The sequence below is a fragment of the Orcinus orca genome, chromosome 10 (genome assembly GCF_937001465.1).
Source record: "Orcinus orca chromosome 10, mOrcOrc1.1, whole genome shotgun sequence".
Classification (NCBI taxonomy): Eukaryota; Metazoa; Chordata; class Mammalia; order Artiodactyla; family Delphinidae; genus Orcinus; species Orcinus orca.
Window position 1 is genome coordinate 74,395,439 of NC_064568.1, and position 26,113 is coordinate 74,421,551.

A 26,113-nucleotide genomic window follows, 5' to 3' on the forward strand; every position below is an offset into this window, starting at 1 on the left:
AAAAGAAGCCAATATTAGATTTTAAACCTTTAAGAGAAATAGGGAGTTGTTTGGGAAAGAGAACCTTTGGGGAGGAAGATATAATAAAGGTTGACTTTAGTAGTATTTTGTTTGATACTGTAATGAAAAATTCAAGAAGACTTTTTCTGTAGGGAGGTAGAAATAAGGGATTAAAGTTAAGAGTTTGGGGATAGAGATTAAGATTTGCATGTACTTAGCATAAACAAATTGAAACATAAGCCAGTACCAGTTCACCAAGAGAAAAAGCATATATACAGAGAAGAGGAGAACGTTGCTCTGTATCTGCAGTTACAGTGTTAGAGGAGGGAGATAGACCAGCAAAGGAGAGAAACAGCAGCCCTCAATAGCTGGAAAATACTTCCTTTTATGTGCTCATCTTCCTCCTCTTCTCCATATATGTGACCCTTCACTCTGCCTCTCCAAGATATTTTGAATTTTCTTGCCTTGTTCATACCTCATTACAGCCTCTTTAAAACAGCATGTGTATATTTCCTAACTTCCTTGTTATATAATACTTTTAAAAAATGTTTTTCAAAACTATGACTAGTTCTAAATTGGATAGTAAGGTATTTTCAAAGCCCTAAGGTACAAAGCTACTTCTAATTTAAATAGTTTGTCAAGAGAATAAATCTTCTAGTGCCTCTGATTGGACTTAAGGTATTCAACTGGAACCAGTCTCTAAAAATACATAAATGCTAACTTAAGTTTATACTGAAGCGTGCGATAATTCTGAATATTTTCTAATTGAGTAACTTAATAGAATTTTTGGTGATGTGCAAGGGAAGTTGGAAGAAGAAAGTTCAAAAACTGGAGAGAGAAAACAGATGTACTTTTAAATCATTACTCATGAAAGACAATACAAAATATTTGTTGCTTATTAGAGCTTATAAGGTTCAGCCTATGCTGGGAGATAAGCCTGCTAGAATTGGTATGAAGGAGAAATTTATCTCTGTTGTGATACTGAATAGTCTTCTAAAACGGCTGCCATTTTTGGTGAAAACCTACATATGTAAAGTACCTGAAATCTAAGCATTTCTGCATTAGATAACACAAATAAAACCCTGATTTTTTAAAAAAGAAGTCTAACTGTTACCTCTCAACTTTTCAGAGGAAATGCGAAAACAAGGCTTATTGCAATGGCTTGATTCTCTTCAGACTGATAACACCACCTCTCCAGACCTACAGCTCACTGTGGGAGCAGTGATCGTGGAGGAAATGAGAGCAGCCATAGAGAGGCAGACTGGTTTTCAGTGTTCAGCCGGGATTTCACACAATAAGGTGAAGGCTAATAGTAGATTTCAAAGAGAAACACAGATATCTGTAGTTAAACACAGCAGGCATAGAAACAAACAAAAAAAAAGAAAAACAAAAACAAAACAAAAAACAAACAGCCAGGATAGATATGAGTGGGGCATTTAAATCATTACACATATACTTTGAAATGGGTTTCTACTTAAACTTCATGGTGAAGACCAAATAAAAACCTAAGTAATTCTTTATCATGGGGATTGACATTACACATGTACTTTCCTAAGAAGCAGGCTGAAAATTTTGCTGGAAATGGTTATTTACATAGTTGTATCCACAGTATTTCCTTAATGACTGAACTATCCAAAGAAAGGAGGAGGCAGGACTTCCCTGGTGGTCCAGTGGTTAGGACTCGGCGCTTTCACTGCCAGGGGCCCTGGGTTCAATCCCTGGTCAGGGGACTAAGATCCTGCAAGCAAACAAAGAAAGGAGGAGGCTAGTAGGAACCTATTTCTTTCCTTTTCGGTTGCTGAATTTTCTAGTATTATCTCACTTCTTATGTGGAGTTCTGGGTGTTCTATGCTTTTGTTCTGTGCTTTTTGATTAAACTGCAGTGTGGCCCTGGGATCTTCATCCCCTTTGGTGTAGACTCAGTAGTTGGGCAGTGGCTGATTATTTCTAGTTACTACCTTCTCTCCCTCACTCAAGAAGAGGAAAGTTCTGCACTGCTCAGCTTGTGGGATCTTAGTTCCCCAACCAGGGATTAAACCCCAGCCCACGGCAGTGAGAGCACTGAGTCCTAACCACTGGAGCACCAGGGAATTCCCAAGAAGAGGAAAGTTGCCAAACTACTCAGTAGAGTTTTGGGGGTTTTTTTTTTCTGGTTAGGTGGAGGGAGGGGAAACAAAAGTCTCAATGTAATAATTTAAACTAGACTAAATGTGGCCTAGTAGAAGTTTCAGGGAATCTCCAATGAATCTGAAGAGTGATTTTATATTTTTCCTACCAATTATAAGTTGTTAAATGATACCACTGAAGTACCTTATTCTTTGAAAAGACTTCTCAAGGGTTTTTTCATTTTGAAGTCTTATTTAATATAAGAAGATGTTTGCTATTGGACAATGACTTCGAGCCCAGTCTTTATCACAGATGCTAAATGATGGTAATCTGTATTAAATTCGGGACTCAAAATGGACTAACCATTAATCAAGAAATGTATATAAATGGAGTAGGGTAAAATGAGTTTGTTTTAGCATTTTCATATGGACATACTAAGAAATGCATCTTAAGTCTCTTCTGTAGCTTCTCTACTTTTTCACCCTCTTGAAATAGGAAAACCTTAAGGAATAGATGAGGGTGGAATAAATGACTAAAGAAAGACTGAGAATGGAAGATGTGGAAAGGACAATGAGGATAATGATAGTGGGTCATGTTTTCCACTGTGGATATTGTGGGACACCAAGCTTTGGAGATGTCTTGAGTTTCTGGTTTTGGTTTTGTTTTTAACGTGGAAACCATTAGTTACAGCCCTTAAGCTGTGCCGTGTGTATGCGTGTATATGTGTGTGTTAATATTCACCAACTCTGTGTGTGGGTGTTGACAGTAATGGGGTTTTTATACTTTCCATGCTCCAGGTTCTGGCAAAGCTGGCCTGTGGACTAAACAAGCCCAACCGGCAGACCCTGGTCTCACATGGGTCAGTCCCACAGCTCTTCAGCCAAGTGCCTATTAGCAAAATGTAAGTATTCAGGGAGCACCTTAAATTTCACTTCTATATATGTGAAGGCCCTCTCTGGTTGTAGTTTCTTCTGTTCCTTAAGGATTGGAGCCAGGGAAAATAGGTACCATGGGGACAGGAGGGAGATGACACAGAAAATTTTACAAACATGCTGAGATTTTTTTCTTAATGAACTTTCAATTCCGGATTATCTGTGGAAGATACTTAATCCTGAATTTTAAAAGAATGAACTGTTTTTTAGCTATATGTTTAACTTCCTTCTAGGTTTTTTACTCAAGCCTGTTACTAAATAACAAATAGGAATTTTACTTCTTTTCTTTGTTCTAGTAGCGTATCAAGCTGTTCAGGGCTACTGAATTGCTCCCAAATAAAATTAATAACTAGGTTGTGCATACCAATAGTGTGTCTTTGACAAGGGCTTATAATATTGTTGAAGGGACAAGATATATCTGTTCAAAGCAATAGTGAAAGTGCTATCATCAAGACTATATGTGAGTAACTGCTAAATGAATTGTACAGGTAGTTACCAAAGTTCATAAAAGTCATCTGAGAAGGACTTATGAAAAAGGCATGGGAGAGTCAGATGAGAATAGAAGAGAAATACCAATTTGGAGACTGTTTTGAGCACCAAGAGGGAGAAAATATATTTCCAGTGAACTGGGACCATATTGAGGAAGATAAGTGATGGAAAAAGGACTGAACAGAGAGGTTGAGGACAGATTATTAGACATCTCAAAGGCCAAGCTGAAGAGTTGTTGTTTTTTTTTTTTTTTTTTACTATATTCTTAAATATAAAATGTTTTAGCTATGGAAGGGGTTTGTTTTGGAGGTGGAATTTTAATCCCTAAATGGGACAGTAGATCCTGTACAATTGAAAGTTTTATACACAGTTGACTTGATAACTAATTAATGACTTTACCCTTGTGTTTATGCTATGGTTAGTCTTCTTCCCAGGCCCTAACTTCCAGAGTACTGAATTCCCAGAGTCGTCTAGTCTTATGCTAGAAAATCAATAGTTTACAGGACCAATGTGTGTTCTCATTTTCCCTGCTAACTAGATATTTATGATGTGACCTATAAATCTTTTGTCTTTTTTTGGTTGTTGTTAGCCGTAATCTTGGAGGAAAGCTAGGGGCTTCTGTCATTGAAACCCTGGGGGTAGAATACATGGGAGAACTGACCCAGTTCACTGAATCCCAGCTCCAGAGTCATTTTGGGGAGAAGAATGGGTAAGTGATTCCTAATACTTTTCAATCATAACCTTTATGGATATGCTAAATTCAAATGTAGACAAGAGCATCAGGTAAAATCTAGACCTATCTTTAGGTTAATATTTGCTCCTCGAGGTAATTGCATTCGTCCTTTTGCTTTAAAATATTAAATCATTATAACCTATTAGTCTAGTTTTTTTCACGTGCCTAAATAGGTTGGTAGATAGGAGCTGTTACTCTGAAGCTCTGATATACACATGTACAATATTTATGTGTGCTAAGATGCTGTTGTTCTCTTAAAAATCCTTGTATTTTTGCTTACTAAGTACCAAAAATACTTGGGGATATGAAATATGTGGCTTAGTTGGCACTTTTCCCAAAACACAAATGATGACTTGGCTTTAGAAAGCATAATGTGTTCTCCTCGGCAATTTATCATTACTGGAATTCATTGGGAAGGGCAAGGATTCTGTTACGGGTGAGGTGTACTTACTTTTGAACAAATTTTTCCTTTTTCATGAAAGGGATAAAAGGTAGTATAATATAGGTATTTTGTTTTAACAAGAATAATCATCTGCTTTCACCTTAAACTTTTTTGCTGGTTTCATTAGATCTTGGCTATATGCCATGTGCCGGGGGATTGAACATGATCCAGTTAGACCCAGGCAAATACCCAAAACCATTGCCTGCAGCAAGAACTTCCCAGGAAAAACAGCTCTGGCTGCTCGGGAACAGGTAGGCAGACATTCTTGACAGAACATTGCCTCTTTTAAGGGAGTTGGTGGGTAGGTTTTGGTAGCTGTGGAAAGTTAGATGGGACCTTTATGCTGTAAAATATGAAGGAAATAGAAAGTTTTTTGTGTACTGAAAATTGATTAGTTTAACTTGGGATTTTTTTTATTATTATTATTTTTTCCCTTTCTTCCATCTGAAAAGAAATAGAATGGAGCTGATTGAAGTTTGAAATGGAGTTACTCATTTTTTGGTAGGTGAAATCTTAGGAGGCCAGGATATTGTGCCTCAAGTTTGTGTCTTTTTTTTGTGTGTGTGCGGTACGCGGGCCTCTCACTGTGGTGGCTTCTCCCGTCGCAGAGCACAGGCTCCGGACGCACAGGCTCAGCGGCCATGGCTCACGGGCCCAGCCGCTTCGCAGCATGTTGGATCTTCCCAGACCGGGGCACGAACCCATATCCCCTGCATCGGCAGGCAGACTCTCAACCACTGCGCCACCAGGGAAGCCCACTGTGTCTTTTTTTCTCAGAGCTGGAACATGCCTGAAATTCACCTGATGGCATGCCAGCAGGAAAAGAATGAAAGCTCTTGAGCTAGGGCAGGTCAGAGTACGGAAGATTTCTATGATCTGGGGATTGTAACAGGGGAGACTTTGTTACACACTTCCATTTTGGGGAGAACTGAACAAAACCACCATTTAGTTCTATAATAAACCTAGAGTCTTTAAATGAAAGATTAAAGTCTCAATGCTTTTTTTAGGTACAATGGTGGCTTTTGCAATTAGCCCAGGAACTAGAGGAGAGACTAATCAAGGACCGAAATGATGTAAGATTTTCTTTCTTTATTCCTGGGGTGAGGTTTGGGATTTAAATACAAGTTGCTCCTTACCTTATGGAGTAGAAACAAAGATACAAAAAGATACCAGCTGGAAAATTTTAAGAAATCTTTTATCTTTTCCCATAAAACTGCCATAAAACTCAGTATGATTCTCAAAAGCCTGGATCTGTGAACGTAAGACCTGACTACCCCTGTCTCCCTCATTACCATTTGCTTTTACTTTTTTGTATATTATCTAAATGTTACTGCAACTCTGAATATACAGTGGATCTTCATCAGAGTACAGAACCATTAAGCAGGACATTTAGGGTTTGGACTGTAAATTATTCGGCTTTAACATAGTCCATGTGACAAAGAAGTACTCAGTTTTAGAGACAGAGTCGTAGGTCAAAGATGAAACATCTGATTAGTTTATCTTCTCTCTTTCAAAAAAAAGCTCTATTGATACATATATATATATATTTACATACCATGAAATTCACCCATTTATAGTATACAATTCAGTAGTTTTAGTATATTTCAGAGTTGTTCAACTATTCCATAATCAATTTAAGAACATTTCATAACCCAGAAAAGAAATCCTATACCCACTAATAGTTACTCCCCCAGACCTACGCAACCACTAGTCTGCTTTCTGTCTCTATAGACTTAATTATTCTGGACATTTCATATCTATGGAATAATATAATATGTGGCTTTTTGTGTGACTGGCTTTAAATCTTTCCATTAACATAATATTTTCAAGGTTTACCCATATTGTAGCATCTATCAGTACTTTATTCCTTTTTATCACAACATTCTATTGAATGGATATACCACATTTTATTTATCAATTCATCAGTGAATGGATATTTCCACTTTTTGGCTATTATGAATAATGTTGCTGTGAACATTCATGTACAGATTTTTGTGTAGACATGTTTTCATTTCCCTTGTATATATACCTAGGAGTAGAATTGCTGAGTCACATGGCAACTCTATGTTAGCATACCAGACTGTTGCTGCACTATTTTACACTCCCAGCAATGTTAAGAGGGTTCTAATTTCTCTATATCTTTGTTATTGTCTTTTAAAAAATTTTTAGTGGGTGTGAAGTGGTATCTCATGGTTTTCAGGTGCTTATTGGCTATTTTATTTTCTTGGGAGAAATGTCTGTCAAGATCCTTTGCCCATTTTTGAAGTGGGTTGTCTCTTTATATTGAGTTTTAAAAGTTCTGTGTGTATTCTGGGTATAAGTCCCTTATCAAATATATAATTTGCAAATATTTTCTCCCATTCTGTGGATTTTATTTCCATTTTCCTGACGGTATTTTTTGATGTGTCCTCTCCAGTTGAGACATCAACTGTATACTGTCAGGAATCATCTATAATTACCTGTTTGCCCCTTTTTAGCTGAGGTGGTGGTAAATGTTCTTTGGGAGCCATCGTAAAGAGGTTGTGTTATGGGTCTATTTGACTTTTCCCACTAGGTGTCGCTCCGTTCTCATCTCTTTATTCTCTAACAGTCAATGACCTTATGTCCTATCATCTCCCCCTAGCTCACTCCCCTCTAGACTCCACTTGCTGGCCTCCTCCCCATTTATTTAACACACCAAGTAAATTTCACCTTCCCCTTCTCCCCAACTCCCCTGTCATATCAGCAGCCTCCATCACTCCCTGCCTTACTCTGCTTTTTTCCATGGCACTTTGTGGTCATTTCTATTACATGCCTACTTGTTTATTATATGCAGCTCCTACTACAAGATAAGATCCAGAAGGGCCTGGACTTTTTGTTCTCTCCTGTATCTCTAGATAGTGCCTGATACATAGTAGGCAGTCAGTTATAGTTGAACGGTTTTAGTCAACAAGGACTTGTTTGTAATTGCCTATTTGTATTCTCTCGAGATATACAAATCTGTATAAACTGTATTTACAAAGCGCACAAAAATACAAAATGTATTTTTACCGAGAAGTTGGTTGCTGCTCTTGGTTTGTCTTAGGGGTGTTTCTTCTCACTAGAATCTTTTGATTTTGAGGGGATCCCTATGTATACTTTTTACCTTCTTGCCTCGACCTTTATTTCTTAGTTTGCTTTGCATCAACAGTATTCAGGTGCTTAGACGTCACTGAAAAGTGTATCAATGATCATGCTCTCTAGAGGCAGGCTCACTACACTTTATCTTCTATAGATGGGCTGTAAGGAGGTGCTAGTGGAAACTACTGCTGTTTTGTTGTTGTTGTTGTTAAGATTGAAATATTTATGCATTTAACAAACACGTATTTTTTAATTAATTAATTAATTTTTGGCTGCGTTGGATCTTCGTTACTGCGCGTGGGCTTTCTCTAGTTGCATCGAGCAGGGGCTACTCTTCATAGCAGTGTGTGGGCTTCTCATTGCGGTGGCTTCTCCTGTTGAGGAGCACGGGCTCTACGTGCATGGGCTTCAGTAGTTGTGGAACACGGGCTCAGTAGTTGTGGCTCGCGGGCTCTAGAGCGCAGGCTCAGTAGTTGTGGCACATGGGCTTAGTTGCTCTGCGGCATGTGGAATCTTCCCGGACCAGGGATCGAATCTGTGTCCCCTGCATTGGCAGGCGGATTCTTAACCACTTGTGCCACCAGGTAAGTCCACTTCTGCTCTTAAGCATAAGAGCATCAGAGCAGATTAAAGAATAGATCCACTACTCAATCCTGACACCCTTTCAATGACTTACATGAACCCTCCTTCAGTCATAAACTAGAATATAGTATTACAAGTATTTAGTATAATCTTCCTGCACGGACACCACCAAAAAACAAAACAAAACATTCAGGAGAATCCATTTTCATTTATTCTGTCCTGTTCCCATTACCTGTCAAAAAATCCTAGATATTCTAATATTCCATCATCTAAATTATGTCTTCTCCAATTATTTATACTCAGAAACAGCACAAAATTTTAAAAAATTAAACCTATTCCCAAACCATTCTGTCACCCTGGTTTTTTCCTCTCACAGACATCACTATATAGAATCCACATGCTCAAGGTAACTTCAGTTCTGTCTCAATCCATTTACACCCACAGAATGACAGGGTGGCCACTCAGTTGGTCGTGAGCATTCGCGTCCAAGGAGACAGACGTCTCAGCAGCCTGCGCCGCTGCTGTGCCCTTCCTCGCTATGATGCTCACAAGATGAGCCATGATGCATTTGCTCTCATCAGGAACTGTAACACTTCAGGAACCCAAACTGAATGGTGAGTTTCCTTCTAACTCATCTTCTTTTGAGACTTAAACCCTGTCTTTATTTAAAATTAGTGGGTATATAAGCATTCCAGCTGGGGTAGGACACAGTAGAAGCACCAGAAACAAGGCAGCTCAGCTGCAGCCTCTTTGCCTACATTTGGTTTGAGAGGCAGAGTGAACCAATACTATCCCTGCCTATATCAATTTGCTATAGTCAGGGGAATGACCAATTGTACTTAGGAGCACAGAACTCAAGTTTCAGGGAACTTTTCTCTCAACTGCTTGATGGTTCTATCTTAAAATCATCTTCCTTGATAATGAAAGTGACCTATTCACCAGTAATCTCTCTCTCACATCCCAACTCAGTTACAAGCTCCACTGGTGTAATACCAAATGTCATAATAATAAACTTCACTTCAGCTGGCCATTAAAGATAACCAAGTATATACTGGAGTGTGTTCATTTACCGTCCAGATATTAATGATTTCAGTATTGGAATACCATAATTATTTATTTAACATAGCCTCTTAAATTGAAAAAAGTATTCCAGATTCACAATGTAAATATAATTATGTGAGGAAGATAAATTGGTTGCTTATTTATAGATCTACATTGGAGATTATAAAAAAAAGTTTAGTTAGGCACCTAAGTTACTGCATATCTGAATATAGGGTACTACATGTATGGGTCTCTAAAGTTAGAGTCTTTGTTCTTAGAATAATTGACTTTTACTTCCTGGTATATTTATTTTCAAATATTGAATGGTTTTACTGAACCAAATGATAATTGTGATACTATGTTCACATTAAACCTTGTAAATTGACAGACTATAACAAATACTACTCACCAAGAGTGTCAAATATTGACAGGGAAGCATAATGTTGTCTGATTATAAGACTGTCCCTGAGCATGAAAGAGGAGAATAGTGAGATACTGTCATGATAACTTTTAAATTTACCTCATCAAGGGACTAATCTGTATATAAAAGCACATTTCATCTTCCAAAATTCAACTCATGTGAAAATTTATTTGGGTAATTAGACATGAGGAACTTTATGACAGGAATTTCTTGAAATATTTCTGAGACCAGATAACCAAAGCAGCTGTGAAATTTCATTCTCTAAAAATTCCAGAGTTCAAAGTCTGTCAGAGTTCCGGTTCTGTTTAAAAACAGAAGAGTGCGTAAGAGGATTTTTTCAAAAGTCTTTCCACTCTAAATATTCTAAAGCTTTTTTATTGCCCTGAATAGTTTCTTGCCTCAACCCTGAATTTCAGCAGCTCTGCAGAAGTTATCTTATGAAAACAATAAACCCAGCTGTCAGGGGATCCAACTTACACATCTGACTTGGTAGGTGTTCACCAAAGTCAGTGGTTCTCAAGGTGTGGTCCTAGACCAGCAACATCAGCATCACCTGAGAACTTGTTAGAATGGCAAATTCTCTGCCCATCCCAGGCCTATTGAATCTATTAATCCAATATACCCTAAAGTCTGAGAACCACTGCAGTAACAGTTTCCTTTTGTGGCAGAACCAGAATCCCAATCATTTACAAACTGAACCTGTGACCTGGTGCTAATCTTATTCTTTTACTTTCTATTCAGGTCCCCTCCCCTTACAATGGTTTTCCTCTGTGCTACCAAATTCTCTGCCTCTGCCCCTTCACCTGGCACAGACATCACCATCTTCTTGAGCAGTGACCCAAGTTCTCCGTCAAAGGTGCCAACTACCCGTTCAGAAGATAAGACCCAGGAAAATGGCCCAGCGGTGACAACCACTAAGAGAGCAACCACTTCTCTGGAATCATTCTTCCAGAAAGCTGCAGAAAAGCAGAAAGTCAAAGAAGCTTCACTTTCTTCTCTTACTGCCACTACGCAGGCCCCCATAAGCAATTCACCCTCCAAGCCCTCATTACCTTTCCAAACCAGTCGTACTTCAGGAACTGAGCCCTTCTTTAAACAGAAGAGTCTGCTTCTAAAGCAGAAACAGCTTACTAATGTTTTCTTCCCTCCACGAAAACCACAGTCCAGTCCTAAAGAGTTACCAAATTGTTTTCCAACAGAGTGTCCAGATTGTGCCCCTGTCTGTGAAAAGATGTTGAAGCTAGGATCCTTCAAAGCAACTCCTGCAGAGATGGACTTGGCCCAGAACAGCCTGAGCAGCCTTGCTTCTTTAACTTCCGAGTCTGCTCTGGAGGTGGCTCAGAAGGCACCTACTACCTCCAGTCTTCTGGCTGCTGAGGACCAAGTGCCCTGTGAGAAGTGTGGCTCTCTGGTACCAGTATGGGAGATGCCAGAGCATACAGACTATCACTTTGCGTTGGACTTGCAGAAATCCTTTTTGCAGCCCCACTCCAACCCCCGGGTTGCTCCTGCCAGTTCTCCTCAAGGCAAAAGAAATCCCAAGAGCCCTTTGGCCTCCAGGAATAAACGCCCTAGGCCTGAGGGCATGCAGACATTGGAATCATTTTTTAAGCCATTAACACACTAGTGCTGCCCTCAGGCTTGCCACAGGGTTTTTTTATTTGTAACTGGGAGATGGAAATATGTTCACTTCTCAAGGAAATTTATAACTTTATAAAATTTTTAATAAGGAAAATAATCTGGTTAGATGCTGAGTTAAGGCTTCCACCTCAGGGATTCTAATTCTGTTGTTGACAGGGATGTAAAAACTCATCTTCCAGAGATACAACTGTATTGAGTTTTTAATTGTTAGTCTTTAGGGAAGCAGTGTCATACAGTTTAAAATGCCTGGGCCTCGGAAGTTAAGAGATCTGGTTCCAAACCTGGCTTTGCCTCTTGGAATACGGCCTTGAGCAAGTCACTTTCCTCATGTGTAAAACTGAGATAATGCCTTAGATTACTGAAGATTAAGAAAAATGTACTTAAAGTATGTAGCTTAACATTGGCACATAAAAGGAACTGAGTGAAAAAAAGTTAAAAAAATTTTTTTATGTGAGGTGAAGACCTGAAACCCTAAAGTGGTAACTAATTTAGGGCAGGACTGTGTACAGAGAAGCTACTCAATAAATACTGAATTTCATTCAAGTAAACCCTATCATAGCCACAATTTTAGCCATTGGCCCTTCTACCTCTTGCAGTGAGACTGTTACTGGACCAGCTCAGGAACTCTGTTTAGATTGGCTAAGTCATGATCCGAACTAGATCATCTCTAGGACCTTGTTACTCCAAGTGTGATTTTGAGGGGCAGCAGCTCCACCACCAGAGAACTTGTTAGAAATAGTCTCAGCCTTACCCCCACCCCTACTGAATTTGTATATTAACAAATTTGAGAAATACCCATCTAGAAGATAATAACAGCCCACCAGGTTTGTAGAGGGCAAGGTCATTTCCTTAAACCCTAAAGACAAATGTAAGAGGTAAATGCTTGGCCCTCAGGGTCACTGGCACGTTCATCTCTTCCCTACTGAAGTGTGGATCTTTAGGGTTTTAAATGAATTACTGTAGCTTTTTGCGCTAGTCCATGCTTACAGTACTGTATTCTTAATCTCCATTCTTATGTGTGGAAAGTCAGTTTTGGCTTTTCTGATATGGGAAATGTTGATTACACAGAGAACCCAATCAAAGATGAACTGAGTGGTGGCAGTGGAGGGGGGAGATAAGAGGGTAGGGAGAACGCAATACATAGTCCCCCTTCCCATACATGTACTCAAACCAGTACTTTTAGGCTTATTTTAGCTTATTTATAAATTGGGGGTCTGTAATTTGAAGGGGGAACATTTGAAAACCACTGTGTCTAGCAAATTATTTCTTCTTCCAGAAAGACCTTCCACTTTTGTGGCAGTTAAATATCTAATAAAAGATAGTGCTTACTGTATATATGGCTCTTTCCCTACTAGATTTGTAGATTTCTTAAAGGCAAGAATTCACAGTGCCTTGCACACAACAGGTGCTTGATAGTCACTGGATGAAATGTATATACTGAAAATTTTAAGATCACCAGAACTGTAACAATAAAAATGTACATACTGCTTATACACCTTTTTATACTCCTCAATGTTGCATTAATGTAGCAAAGTGCCTCATTAGTTTGTGGAGATGTCTGGGTATCATTTTCCAAAACTTCCTTTCCTAATCTAGGGAGAAGTTTAAAAAAAAAATCTCCTCTGGGTGCTGTACAGATCAAGTTGAACAAATTTTCAGCACTTCAGTTGACTGGAAGGAGTCAAAGAGAAAAGTAATGTGGTAGAAACCTTGGTTTCATTGACCTTCTAGAGGCCAAGACAGGTAGTGGGGGGAGGTAGGGGGAGCACTAGTGAATAACCAATAAAGACAATACCAGCAGCACACGTTGTTTTCTTGGGAATGCCAGCCCTGCCCCAGCATACTGGCAGTAAGCCTGTGGAGGGGGCAGCAGACAGACATGCAAACGTCAGTGTTGGGAGAAGGCTATAGTACCTTTTTGCTGACTATAACCTTCCCTCATAGCAGTTTATCAGCAACTGTACAGAAGGAAGTAAATGGTTCTTAGTTCCCAACACCAAGAGGAAGTTCTTCAACCACAGGCTTCTTAGTAGCAAGTTAAACCAGTGATATATAAAAAGCAGCTGAGCCTGAATGGTGGGGAGGCTATCACTTTAATACCCTGGAGGCAGAATACCCGTGGGACCATGGCCCACATTTATCATTAAATTTCTTTTGCAAGGATCAGTACTGAAAATGTAGTCCCTGCTTTTTTTTTTTTTTTTTTTTGGCCACACTGCGCAGCATGCGGGATCTCAGTTCCCCTACCAGGATCAAACCCTCGCCCCGCTGCAGTGGAAGCGTGGAGTCTTAACCACTGGCTGCCAGGGAAGTCCCTGTAGTCCCTGCTTTTTACAGTTGACTTTAACCTTGGGCCATATTTCTTCACCCATAAAATGTGGTAGTCAGGTACTCTGAACACAAACAGGAGGAAGGGACAAAGGTTTTGCCAGCTGGCTTTCGGCTCCAAAAAGCCAGTTTAGATTATATAAACCTCACTTCAGGCTACCTTGCATTGCTAGGAAAAGCGTGAGGACCAGACTGCCATGTCTCTAAGTTCTACCCGTCATTAAGTAGCTGGCACGCTTATCTCCAAATCTCTGACAGGGCATAGTCATCACCCTCCTTACCCCTGTGACCATTAGCAAGTGGCCAACTCCTCAAGTACAGGGTGGACACCTATCTTAGCTGAAAAGGCGGCAGTTTCACTTTCTATTCTGCTCACTCAAAGAACTATGCAAAACAGGCCAGAATCCTTGAGTCACAGCACTGGAATACTGATAGCCAAGTGGGGGAGAGGAAAGGAGGCAGGGTGAATGAGATACCAAATGTGTTCTTCCCCCATTCAGGGCTCAGCAGTGTAAGGGTTTCACTCGTCTCTGATCCTGGAGAGGAATCCAGCTCTGGAAGATGCGCCTGGGTCTTAAGCATAAGCACAGTGTGTTCAATAAAACATTTTTATTCTGTACAATATATATATGTGTATTTAAATATATATATATATATATATATAATATATATGTATATATATATGCAGAGAAACCTCAACCAAATCCCTGAGTCCATGGGAACCCAGGACACTAACAAAGGGAAAGAGGGAATCCATGCTCTAGAGAATAGCAAGTATGGCAACATCTTTCCCTTTCCTCCAGGTTCCCTGCAACAGTGGGAAAGGGATGATCACTACAAATTACTAAAATAAGAGAGGACTTACATGGGGGCAGGATGGGGAGCTGTGAGTCAGGTCCCCAGCCACCAGTCTGGGGACTGTGGCAAAACAACCTGTTTGATCCAGCATTAAAACTAGCAGATCGCTGCAGAGGAGGGGACAAGACTGATTGACATGCAGCTGACCTTCGGTACGCCAAGTCTTAGCTTGGCGGCCCCACACCTGGGCCAGCACAACAAATAGCACCTGTGGGGCCTTTGAGAGGAGGAACTGGGGACATGGCCCTTGAGTGAAGAAGGGAAGGGAGACAAAGCTGAAGAGCAGACCTCATGTCTCAGCACAGGGCGGGAGCACTGCCATTCACTGTCCCTGTGCCACTTCTTCAGACCCTGGGCCACCAGAGGGCCAGGAGCAGATGTCTTTTGTCCACAGTCAAGTAGAGATGGGCAACTTACATGGCCTTGAGAAGAGGTATAGAAAAAAGGAGTGCTTTCGAGGACCACCCCCAGTTGTTGTGACAATTCCTGACGTGCAGGGACCACACCGGCGAATCATGCCCAGTCCTGACAGTGGGGCCAACGTGGCGGTGATCAGCTCCCTCCGGTAGACAGGCCGTTAGGGATGCCAGGCTTGATGAGCCAACCAGGCGGACACACGGCTGCTGAGCACTGCCCTGAATTCTCCTGTCCTCTCCCTCAGGACTGCCCCTCCCTGGTCACACCAAGCTTGGCGTCTCTCCAGAAGAGCTGGCAGGGAGCAAGCAGTAGAGAGCACCCCTCACTCCCTAGCCTACTAACACGCAGAGCCGCCAACAGGGGGCAGCATGGCCGGAAGTCACCTTATGTACTGTAGAGACAGCAGTAGAGCTGTGCCTGCCTGGAGGAGTTCAGAAGCCCATGTTGGCCTGGGCCTCTCCTGCTGCAATGGCTTGCACATCGGTGACATGGCCGATGCCCTTGGTGACACCCTCCCGGAACAGCAGCTTGGCGCCCACCTTCAGGTACTCTGGGTGTTTCAGGAAGCGGAAACGTACCACTGCCTTCTCCCCTGTCCGCAGCTTGTCCTGCAGCAGATACATGGTCACTGGCCCTGGAAAGCACCTCCTGTCTCTACCAGCCTTGGCTCTCCACCCTCGGGGGCCTAGCAGGTGTCTTCCCCACCCCCCAAGTGGGGCTTTGTCCCCTTTGTGGGATAAGGGAGCTCTCTACGAATATGGGGACAGGCTTTCCTCCTTTCTGGAAGCAGAATTCTGACTTTTCCCTAGGAAAACAGGGGCATGGCTGGGCCCCTCTCACCTTGGCATGGATCTTTTCTACCACTGCTGTCTGACGTACGTTGCCCACGTGTACTGTCACCTGGAAGCCTCGCCGGAAGGTGGTGGCGTGGAACAGCAGGACTATCTCTGCCTCGAACACTGAGCAGATGGTGGGATTCATCTCTGGGCTCACCATCACCATGCCCTGGGGAGGCACAGCCCCCAGACCCAGGAAGGGCAGACCTCACATTAGCCTCTCCTCCCCGGCCACCCTCACACCCCTTACAGCTCCTCAACTTCCTCCTCCTCTAGGACTTCCAACACAAAGACCTCAGAAGACAATACGGAAAACTATTCTTTTTGAGGGAGCCCTTCCTTACCCACCTTTCATGTCCTCTAACCCTTCTAACGCTTAGTGCTTTCAGAGTCCTGGACATTCGGGTTGCACCACAGTAATTCACATTTCGTGATCTGCGCTTTGTGAGTACCCTAAGCCTTTTCCATACACAGACAGTCTGTGTAACCAGCTTCTTGGCTTAGGGACTAGGTTCTCTTCAAGTTCCCCTGAAGCACCTTAGACAGATGCTTCTCATTCAAGGAGCCAGCCTCCCAGGCATTTCTCTTTGTGTTCTCCAACCCCCCCCCACCTCACCTTGCGAAGGAGTGCTCGGTCAAAGTCCCCGAGGGCCAGCGTAGCGGCCTGACCAGCTCGCAGCACACGACAGGCAGAGCGGTTGCGTTGGATGCTGCATACTCTCAGCTCCAGGAAGCAGCCATCGTCCGTGGGGCCCACCACCAGCTGGTCCCCCTCACGGCAAATCCCACTGCAGCCCACAGGGCAGGTGGCACAGCGTCAGCCTAAGCCCCCCTACCTGCTTCTCTACTAGGTCCTTCCCTTCTAAGACTGAGTCCCTCGGGTGGGAGAAAGAGACCCTAAATTCCAACTGGAAGGTAGGGGAGATGACTGCCTTGCCCCAGTCCAGAATTCAGACTGAAGGCTAACAACAGGAAAGGCTGGCAGTGACGCTGGCAGACAGGTACCTGTTGATTCGACACTGAGCACCTGATCCCTGAAAAAGCAGTTATCCCCTTGGGTTTCATCCTCTGCTTTGGAAAGAGTCTTAAGGGACCTCTCATTTCCCTAGTTGGAGATGAAGTCAGTTGATGCACTCTAGTTTTCTTCCTGGGGCCAAGACCCACACCCACACTTCTCCCCCAGGGGCCTGGAGAGTCCTAATAAGCAGCAATACTGTTTCTTCCCTTATAAGCCAATACACAAGCTTTCTCCAGCTCCTCTGATGGTGAAAGCCTAATTTACAAACAAGCACATCCTTTAGATGGGCTCTGTTCAACTCCAGGGTCTCCTTTGGGCTATGATGTCTTCCAGAGTTTGGGTATGTGAGGGCTGAGTAGGGTGGGTAGCAAGAAAGGCAATTCACCTGGAAAGTGTCCCTCCAACAACTGTCCCCACCTCTGGTACTGTGTAGATTTCATCCACCTGAAGCCAAAGAAGATTCTATCAAGGGCTGGCAGGTCCAAAACCTCTAAACAGACTCGGGGCTTGGAATTGGTCCCTCCCAGATCCCCAGCTCACTGCCTGTTCAGATGGCCAGTTACCTGGAACTCCGTCAGCTGCTGCATGAGTTCCTCCTGCTCTTTGCTGTTGGTGAGTGGCGGCAGAATATTCAGAAAGACTTTGAGCAGGTCCAGACTCTCTCCAGACACGCTGGACAGTGTGAAGATGGGGGTGACACTGTAGAGGGAGGCACGGAATGGGCAGATGAGGAAAGTTCCAACAGGAAGCAGAGGCTGGAGCCCTATACATGGAAAGGTGAGCTTCTCCTGGAGTGGCGAGGGGCTCCTCTCTGTTGTCTGCTAAGGTTCTCAGGAGCTTGGGGCCCTCTCTCTGTGAGCCATGGAGTGTGGCACGTGAGGCCCATCCCAGAACCCAGGGAGATCGAAACGCCTGGCACAGCACTTCGTCTCCAGGGTCCCAGGCGTCAGCAAAGCTGGCTTGGGGGAAGGGTCCAGCCTTCAACAAAGACTCCCTCCTACAATTCCAACCTGAAAAACCACAGAACTGAACCAGAACTGGTCTGGCCCTAGGGGGAGGGGTACCCCATGCTCTGGGGCCCTGTGGAGCCATCCCTGTGGATCAGGGCTCTGGAGTGAGAAAGGCTTACTTGGGGGACTGGGCAAACTGCTGGGCAGCAGTGACGGCATCGTCCTCAGAGGTGACCAGCATGGGGACCTTGTGGCAGCCAGGCTGCTTGAGGACCCGCTCTAGCTGGCGTACCGTCCTCTCCACTGTGGTCTTGGCACACAGGTCCACCTTGCTGACCACGATGAAGAAGGGCACTTTCAGGGCCAGTGCCAGCCCCAGATGTTCCCTTGTGGTGCCGGCTGCTCAGAGAAGCAGGCAGGCAGCAAAAGAAGAGTTAGAATGAGGGAAGGAGGAGAGAGCAAGAGGGGAGTTGGTCTGGCTCCCAGATTTAAGGAGGCCCAGGGTAGGAGAGTCAGCACCCCCCTCCAGCCCCATCCCTGCCCCAATGCCTCGTACCAATCCCAGTGTTAGCACTGACGAGGAGCAGGGCACAGTCAGGGCAGTAGGACGTTAGGCCAAAGATGGTGGTGTGCAGGTACTTGTGGTGGCCTGCCAGGTCGATGAAGGTGATCATCTTGGAGCTGCTCTCACAGATCTCTTCTGCCGTCCGTGAGTCACTGTAATTCACCACCTGGCCCAGAGCCCAGGGCTCTCAGTGCCCCCTGCCAGCCTCCCCAACCCTTCAAGAGTTGCCAGGACCTAAACCAGTCCCTGGGTGACCCTGCCTCTTAACCCTGAGCCCCATTTCAGATCTAGTTCAGTTGATTCCCCATTTGTTTTCTAAGGAGGTCAGAGCTGGTTCAGTGCCCTCAGGGCCTTCGTCTACACTATTCCAGAAAGGCTCCACACTCTGACCTCAGACTCTGTCCTTCACCACTACCATCCCATCCTTAGAGTCTGGTCCCACTGGGTCCCGTTGATTGCATGCACCTCTCCCTTGCTGTTAAAGCCCAGGATCTCGAAGCTGATGCTGGAGGTTCGGCCGGACTGAATCTCATGCAGGTGGCGGAAAAGGTTCAGCCGAGCCCGGCCCCGCCCATTGTCCAGCTCTCCTTGGGTCAGGACTCCAAGCAGAGTCGACTTCCCTGAGTCCACATTCCCCAGGACAGCCACACGGAGGTCCAGGAACTGTGGATGAATTGTCAGAGGTCAGGGCTCCAACCCTTCACCTCTCTCCACTGAGAGTTAAGGTCAAAGGCAGTGGCACTTTCTGGGGACCAAACGATGAACTGGACCCCACCCCCACCCCAGGGTCCCAGGCCAGGGGAGAGTCTGCCACCACGGGGTCCTCCCAGGGAGCATAGGCGTGAGAGGCAGGGAAGGGTGTGGGCCCACCTGTTGGTTGTCAGGGACCTTTCGTACCAGCACCTCGGTGATCTTCCGGGGCATGTCACTATCATAGTCCACTTCTCGCTCCCGGAGAACAGTGATGTCTGCCCCGACCCTGTCACAGCAAGGCCACAGCTGCCACATCTCACCTGTACTCCCCTTCCCCCTTCCATCCCTGCTCTGGACCAATGGCCTTCTCATACCTCCCACAGAGCTCCCAACACCTTTCTTCACTTCCTACCCACCCTCCAGTCTATCCCATATACACAGCTCCCTTTACACAAACAAACCTTAAGTAAAGGAGCAAAAAAGCCTGGATCCAATGCAGAGGATCCCAGAAAACTAACCCTCCCCACTTCAGCCCTTTGTCAAGAGGAGGCAGGCCCTAGGTGACTGGGCATGCGTGGGTCCAGATTTAGGGAAAGGAGAACCAAGGGGAAGGGGAAGCATACTTCTCCGCCATCCGGTGCAGGGTCTTGAGGGAGGCCCGCATCTCCTCCTCAGCCAGCCCCACCAGCAGCCCATTGTCTTCTACTCCAATCTGGTAGACAGCCTCACCGCGGCCCTCCTGGAGCCGCCACTTCATCTGTGTCACCAGGTGCTCAAAACGATACTGGGATGGATTCACCAGCTTCAGCTTAGGGCAGGTGAGGTATCATGAGAAGGTAAAGTCAGAGATGCTCCTCCTGAACCCACATGCTCCCCATCTGTCCTGCCGAAAGGACCAGGACCTTCCCTTCCCTCTTAACTACCCTCATCCCTGACCTCCTCTAACAGTGAGTCCTCTTCCAACAGAATGAGGTACAGAGCCCTTACCCTGTACCACATCTTTAAATTACTACAGATTATGAAGTTAGAAGGATCTCAAAGAAATCATCCCACGCCAGCAAGGACAGCCTGACCCTCCCCAACCTAAGACTCACTTTATATTCGATGTTTCCATCTTCAGCCTGAAAAGAAACAGGGAGCAGTTACCACACACTGTCCAGACCTAACCCCTACTTCCCCTTGATTCCCCCTGCGGTCCAGGCAGCTAACTTAAGAGAGCAGGAAGCCTCGGCTGCACCTGCTTAGGCAGGTGTCTGTCAAAGGTCATGGCAGACCAGCCCTATACTCAGTCCCAGTGTGACCCCTCTGAAGGAAAGGCCTCTGAGAACACAGTCAGTCACCCATCTAAGCCAGGAACAGAACCCGGATTCCCTCCTTTTTTGATCACTGGCAGCACGCTCTTCCTGGATGCAAGATTCTCCCCCTCCCTTCCCCCCAGGGCCTCAAACTGTTGTCCCCACAAGTCTATGTCTTCTCCGTGTCCAGGCTGCTGAGGCCATTCTTTGCCACTCATCTGAGAGACACCATTTCCTTCCTGCCCGCCCCTCTCAGCTGATGACATCAAGAATAAGAGGTTGCAAGAGGTTCTGGAGCACGTCCAAAGGGTGAGCTCAGCACTGGTCACTACAAGCCTGATAAGAAAGGAGTCCAGGTGAAAGAGGGGCAGGGCTCCAAAGTTGGGGTTGAGATGAAGAGAAGAAACTCAAAATATAATGAAGAAGACAGACGCCACAAACTAGACTCACTGTGGCTTTTCCCCTCCTGTCCCCTAACTCTCATGCCTCAGTTGAGGTGAAATCTTGAGTCCATCCCACAATCTCCTCCTCTTCCCTACATCAGGTGACCCAACACAGAAGGATCCTGTTGCCTGAGCCTGCCCCTCTCGGGTACAAAAGGATATGAGATTTGCCTGTTCTGCCTGTCCTGCATTTCTGCACTCCTCCTCCCTGACCATTTTATTTTTCTTTTCCCCTTCCTGTCATCATTCCATCCCTTCAAGGCCCTTTGACTCCCAGGCTCTTACAGGTCTTCACCCATAATCTCCACCTCATGGAGTATAAAGGAGATCTTTTCCCATCAGTAAAGACCTTCCTTTTTATCATTTTGCTGGAGATGAAGAATTAGGATCGTTTCAAAAAGTGGTACAAGATAATGGTCTAGGCTAATGGTTATCAAAGTGTGGTCCCAGGGCCAGCAGCATTCATATCACCTGGGAACTTATAAGAAACGCAGACTATCAGGGCCACCTTTGACCTACTGAATCAGAAATTCTAGGGGTGGAGCAGCAATCCAGGTGGTTCTCATACATGCTAAAGTTTTATAACCACTTGATGAGGCTTTTCCCCTGGGTCCTCCTTTTCTAAGAGGGACAAAGTAGCAGTTATTATCTGCCTTAGGGACACATGGAGCAGGAAGGTGGAGGCTGTCCCCACTCCCTCATAGGACAGGGAAAGGGCGGGAGGACTAAGCCTGACTGTCGCGCGCGCGCGCGTGTGTGTGTGTGTGTGCGTGTGTGTAAGGACGGAACATATTGCTCTTTTCCCGGGTACTCCCCTCCTCCCCGTGGAACAAGTTCAGAAAACTCTAACTCCTCATCCCAGGATGCAGTCTCCCTTCTCCTGTTGCAGCAGGGAGGGGACCGGGGCATTTTACTCTGCTCTTCCCAAAGGGATGCAGGTGGGATCCCCTTTCCCCACTCTTCCTCCCTGGGGTCCTAACACCGGAGGGGGAGGCCCAGTCTCTCTGTCCCTCCTCCCTAGGGTCCTAGGACCGGAAAGAAGGGTTCTCCTCTCCTGGGGGTCTTGACACCGGAAGGGGGTACTAATTCTCTCTGACCCGCCTTCCTGTAGTCCTGGGACCGGAAGGAGTGGTTTCCTCTCACCCCGCCACTTCTCATGTGCTTACCTCGGGGGGCAGGTACGGGGGGTTGTTGGCTTTGCTCCCTCTGTTCCTTCCGTTCTTCTTCTTCCCCTTCGGGCCACCGCAGCTACTGCTGCCGCCGGCGCCCCTAGCCTTGAGGGTTCCGCCCACGGCCGGGCCCCCTCCGGGCCGGCAGCAGCCGCCGAACAGCTCCGATACCCGCGAGTCCATCCGCCGCTGCCGCCAGCCCCCCGCCCGGCCCCTCCCCCCCGCCGCTGCCGCCGCCGCCGCCGCGCCTATTGCCACGGCCGAGTCGAGCCAGCCAGAGGAGGGCTGGGTGGGGCCCTGCGCAGGCCACACCCCCACCTTCCCTGGCCACCCGGTCGCGTCAGAAACAGCCGCAGGGCACCAAGGGATATAGAGTCCTCAAGCCTGCGAGCTCCCTGGAAAGAGCTCGACGCCGCCCTACAACTCCCGGGCGGCATCGCGGCGCAAGGAGCCGCGGGTGGCTTCGGGGCGTAGGCAAGGAGCGCGCCTTTGCCCGCAAAGGCCTAAGGGAGCTGTAGTCCAGTTCCCAGTCTCCAAGCGCTGAGCGGGTCTTTTCCTGGGGCCTGGTTGTGGGGCAGTCATCAGAGGCGGGGGGGCCTATATCAGAATCAAACTTTGTAGGCGCTTCTGGGTTTAGGCCCTTACCGCGATCCCAGACAACGGGTTTTGGATTGGAGAGCTGCAGAACTCAGGGCGACTGGTCTCTCCAGCCTACTGGCTCCGCCCGTGCCTCAGTTTCTCCCTCGACGGCCGGGGTGCCGTTTGGGTGAGTCAGGACCAATGCCAGGGCGGAGGCGGATGGTGGTTAGCCTAATTACGGCTTTTATTTTTACGATGATTATGCCACCTTTACACAGTAGTCACTGGTTTATTACCAGGCTGGCACTCTCCGCGGGCTGGTTTTAGCAGCCCGAGATACCGTGGTGGTCCCGACACGAGGCCCGAGCCCATAAACCAGCCTTGCAGCGAGGGCCCACAGCGAGTATTACCCCTCCCCTTTGTTTTGAAGCGGAACCAATCCGGGGGAACCGAGTTTGGCTTTAAAACCGCCAGGGCTGTAGGCGGGGCCTGGCCCCTACTTGGGGCGGGGCTGGGGCTCAGGTTACGTCAACCAAGGCGAGGGAGGGAGAAGTTGCCTGGAATAGAAACTTGGCCAAGGGCCCAGGGGACTGCTGACTTCTGACTTTATTGCCAAGCTGTCGTCTCTCTTGCTCTTTAGGGCTCTTGCAGTCAGCAAAGAGTAAACACATTCAGTGACGTAAACCAGTGTACGAGACACTAGAAAGGCAAAGTGGAGAAGCAGTTAGTGTTGCTGACCTGGGAGTCAGGACGCGGAGTTCAATTCCCAGCCCCGCGGCTGTCTCTTACGCACCACTCACCCATTGTATGTCCACTTCCGCTCTCTTCACAAACAGCGAGATCCTCATACCCGGCCCAGAAATAAAACAGCCTTTCCCGCCAGACCTCAGTTTTCCTTGGAAAACTAGAAGCAGCAACAGTGGCTTACCTCTGGTGATCCTTTCAGGGGTTCAGACTTGGTGGAGTCCATGGCTTCCCCCCAGGACCACAAGGAGAAAGGCAAGTTACTGATCACGTAGTTGCTGTCCACATATAGCTCCCGAAACTGGTGAGAGCAGAAGGACCAAAATCTGTAAAAGGGCCTAGCAGACCTGGCCAATTATGTGGTCTTCAGTGGTTGAAAGCACACGTGACTTCTCAACCCTGTTCAGCTAAAGGAAGGTTTTGCTGCAGAGGTCAACCGTAGCCAGGGACACAACCCCACCAGGGAAGCTGCTACTTAGGGGCTGAGTGAGAGATCTCAAGAAGGTTGGGGATTGGAAGCGAGAGCTAAGACTATTCCCCCAACATTATCACCACCACCAACTCTGGGGTTTCTTGATAACCAGGGCCTGCTGCACTTGCCTGATAACACTTGTCCTCTCATCATCATAGATCTTTCAACCACCCCAACATACACAATTTCACTTCATTCTTTCCAATTCCCTTGTCTCCTAAGTGGAGAACTTTTAAGAGAAGGGAAGGGATAACCCATTCTGATATCCATTCTTAAACAACCTGGCTTACCACAGACAGGAGTGAAGGCTGGCAGAGGAGTAGGCTGAACAGGGATGTCTGTCCAGGAGGAGATCAGGGTCCTGGGAGATGGAAGGTGTTATATGTGTTTAGTTTCCTGGAGGGGTTGCTTATGAGGTGTTTATGATGTGGTTGCCTGTGAGGTAAATAATGGATGTATACATACAGACTTTTTTCCTGGTATGTAATTATTAGTCATTCATTCTTTGTGTATAGTACATTTACATACGTTTTAAAGTTAGACTTAGCAATATTCCCCTTTATATTTTCTTGGTTTTTGTCATGTCTAAGCCAACCCCACTCCTAAATTATGGATTATTCTCCAGTAGATGTTTAATCGATTTGGAATGTATCTTTATGTAGGATGTGTAATAGGAACTAACTTGATTTTTTTCCCCTCCTGAATGGATAGGGAGTTGTTTCAAGTTATTTGCTTTGAGAAGTCACCCTCATCATATACTAAGATCTACATATACATTGATCTGTTTCTGGACTGTCTTCTGTTTTATTATCTGTTTATTCCTGAGCCAACACCACAGTATTTTAATCATTATACTTTTATGGTATGTTTTGATCTCTGGTCCCTGCTTCCTGAAGCACACTTTTTTCTTGGCCTCTATCACCTAATACTTGTCTATTTTTCTTTCTACTTCTCTGGCTACTCCTCAGTCTCCTCCACAGATTCTCTCTTTCTGCTCATCCCCTAAACATTAGTGTCTTCAGGATCCTTGCTCATTTTCATTCTATACAGCTTCCCTGGGTGATCTTATCCACTCCCATGCTGATGACTCTCAAATACATATTTCTGTTCCCAATGGTGTTCCTAAATATCTCTTCACTGTCCAATGGAACAGCAAACCTATCAAAAACTGAACTCATCTTTTCTCCTTACCTATACCCCAGTAAAGCTGGTCCTCCTCTGGTGTTCCCTCCTTCACTGAATGGCACAACTGGTCATAGAGTTGCTGAAGTAAAAAACCTGCTTGTCTTCTTGACAGTCTCTCTCTACCCCTCCTCCTCTTCCTGGGCTCAACCACCATGCTCACTGGACCTCCTAAATATCTCTGGGGTTCACCCAGTTCTCTCCACCCCACTGTGACTACCCTAGTTCAGGCCTCTTTCACCATCTTTTCTGTGAGATATTATGGAAAAAACCCGAACGAACTTTTTGGCCAACCCAATCGTTGGGTAATTCCAGTTGCTAGCTCTAACTGGTATCCCTGCCTCCTCCTTTATCCTGTCTGTAATCTAGACCCAGTGTAGAGATTAAATTTATAAAATGTGAATGTAATTATGTCACTCCCCTACTTAAATCTTTCAAAGGTTCCCCCACTCCCCTACGGGATCAAGTTCAAACGCTTTAACGTGGCTTATAAAGCCCTGCCATGATCTGGCTCCTGTTTGTCCATCACAGCCTTAACTCTTCATAAGCTGAACTCTTTAATTCCTTGAATAGAGGATGCTCTTGTATCTCAAGGTCTTGTTAAAAAACAAAGTTCAACTGAAGATTTGAAGATCTAATTGGCTTTATTTAACAGTTCATGAATCAGGCAGCATCCTATCTAGTAAATACGAAGGCACTCTGAGGGGCTGTTCAAAATGCAAGACTTTTATAGAAGGGGGGGTAGGATAAGGAGGTTGTAAGCAAAAGGAAAGAAAGGATTAGGGGGAATGTTGGGGGACTTATCTTGCAGATTACCTCACTAGCGCTGACTAGGAAATTCCAGACTGGTTAGTTTAAAATTCCACTCCAGGAGAAGCTGAAACTGCTACTAGGTTAGGAAATGAGTCTTGGTGAGATTTAGCACAAGTGAATCCGTTTGGGGGTTGTTTCTTTCTAACAGTCTCCAGGACCACCAGGCCCTCCTCTTTACCTTTACTCATCCTACAGGTCTCAGTTTCCTCCGGGACCACCCCTCACTCCCACCCCCTCTAGGTTAGGCGCTCCTGTTCTTCGCGTC

General features: G+C 45.5%; 2 protein-coding genes across 4 annotated transcripts in view; one reads left to right on the plus strand and one right to left on the minus strand.

Annotated features, from left to right (window-relative positions):
- POLH (DNA polymerase eta) overlaps positions 1–12,819 on the plus strand; it is a 29,336-nt gene extending 16,517 nt beyond the window's left edge. For all 3 annotated transcript variants that reach the window (XM_033423933.2, XM_004267548.4, XM_033423935.1), the window contains 7 exons: positions 1,130–1,299; positions 2,904–3,007; positions 4,117–4,236; positions 4,830–4,953; positions 5,710–5,775; positions 8,828–8,997; positions 10,587–12,819. In XM_033423933.2, coding sequence (XP_033279824.1) covers positions 1,130–1,299; positions 2,904–3,007; positions 4,117–4,236; positions 4,830–4,953; positions 5,710–5,775; positions 8,828–8,997; positions 10,587–11,472 — 1,640 coding nt within the window. In that variant the 3' untranslated portion in view covers positions 11,473–12,819. The remainder of the gene's footprint in view (positions 1–1,129; positions 1,300–2,903; positions 3,008–4,116; positions 4,237–4,829; positions 4,954–5,709; positions 5,776–8,827; positions 8,998–10,586) is intronic.
- A 1,589-nt stretch (positions 12,820–14,408) lies between these two features.
- Positions 14,409–22,342, minus strand: GTPBP2 (GTP binding protein 2). The gene is made up of 12 exons (XM_004267547.4): positions 22,056–22,342; positions 20,246–20,272; positions 19,775–19,959; positions 19,329–19,437; positions 18,924–19,121; positions 18,450–18,624; positions 18,073–18,292; positions 17,507–17,642; positions 17,329–17,387; positions 16,542–16,713; positions 15,930–16,094; positions 14,409–15,697 (listed from the first exon to the last, which is right to left on the minus strand). The coding sequence occupies exons 1-12, from the start codon at positions 22,239–22,241 to the stop codon at positions 15,521–15,523; spliced, it is 1,809 nt and encodes a 602-aa protein (XP_004267595.1). The 5' UTR covers positions 22,242–22,342; the 3' UTR covers positions 14,409–15,520.
- Between the last annotated feature and the right edge of the window lie 3,771 nt (positions 22,343–26,113).

Coding starts and splice junctions, on each gene's coding strand:
- GTPBP2 (XM_004267547.4), bottom strand. CDS start 22,241: ATGGACTCGCGGGTATCGGAGCTGTTCGGCGGCTGCTGCCGGCCCGGA. Junction 20,273..22,055: donor CCCCGTACCTGCCCCCCGAG/GTAAGCACATGA, acceptor GTTTCTTTTCAG/GCTGAAGATGGAAACATCGA. Junction 16,095..16,541: donor ACCGAGCACTCCTTCGCAAG/GTGAGGTGGGGG, acceptor GTGCCTCCCCAG/GGCATGGTGATGGTGAGCCC.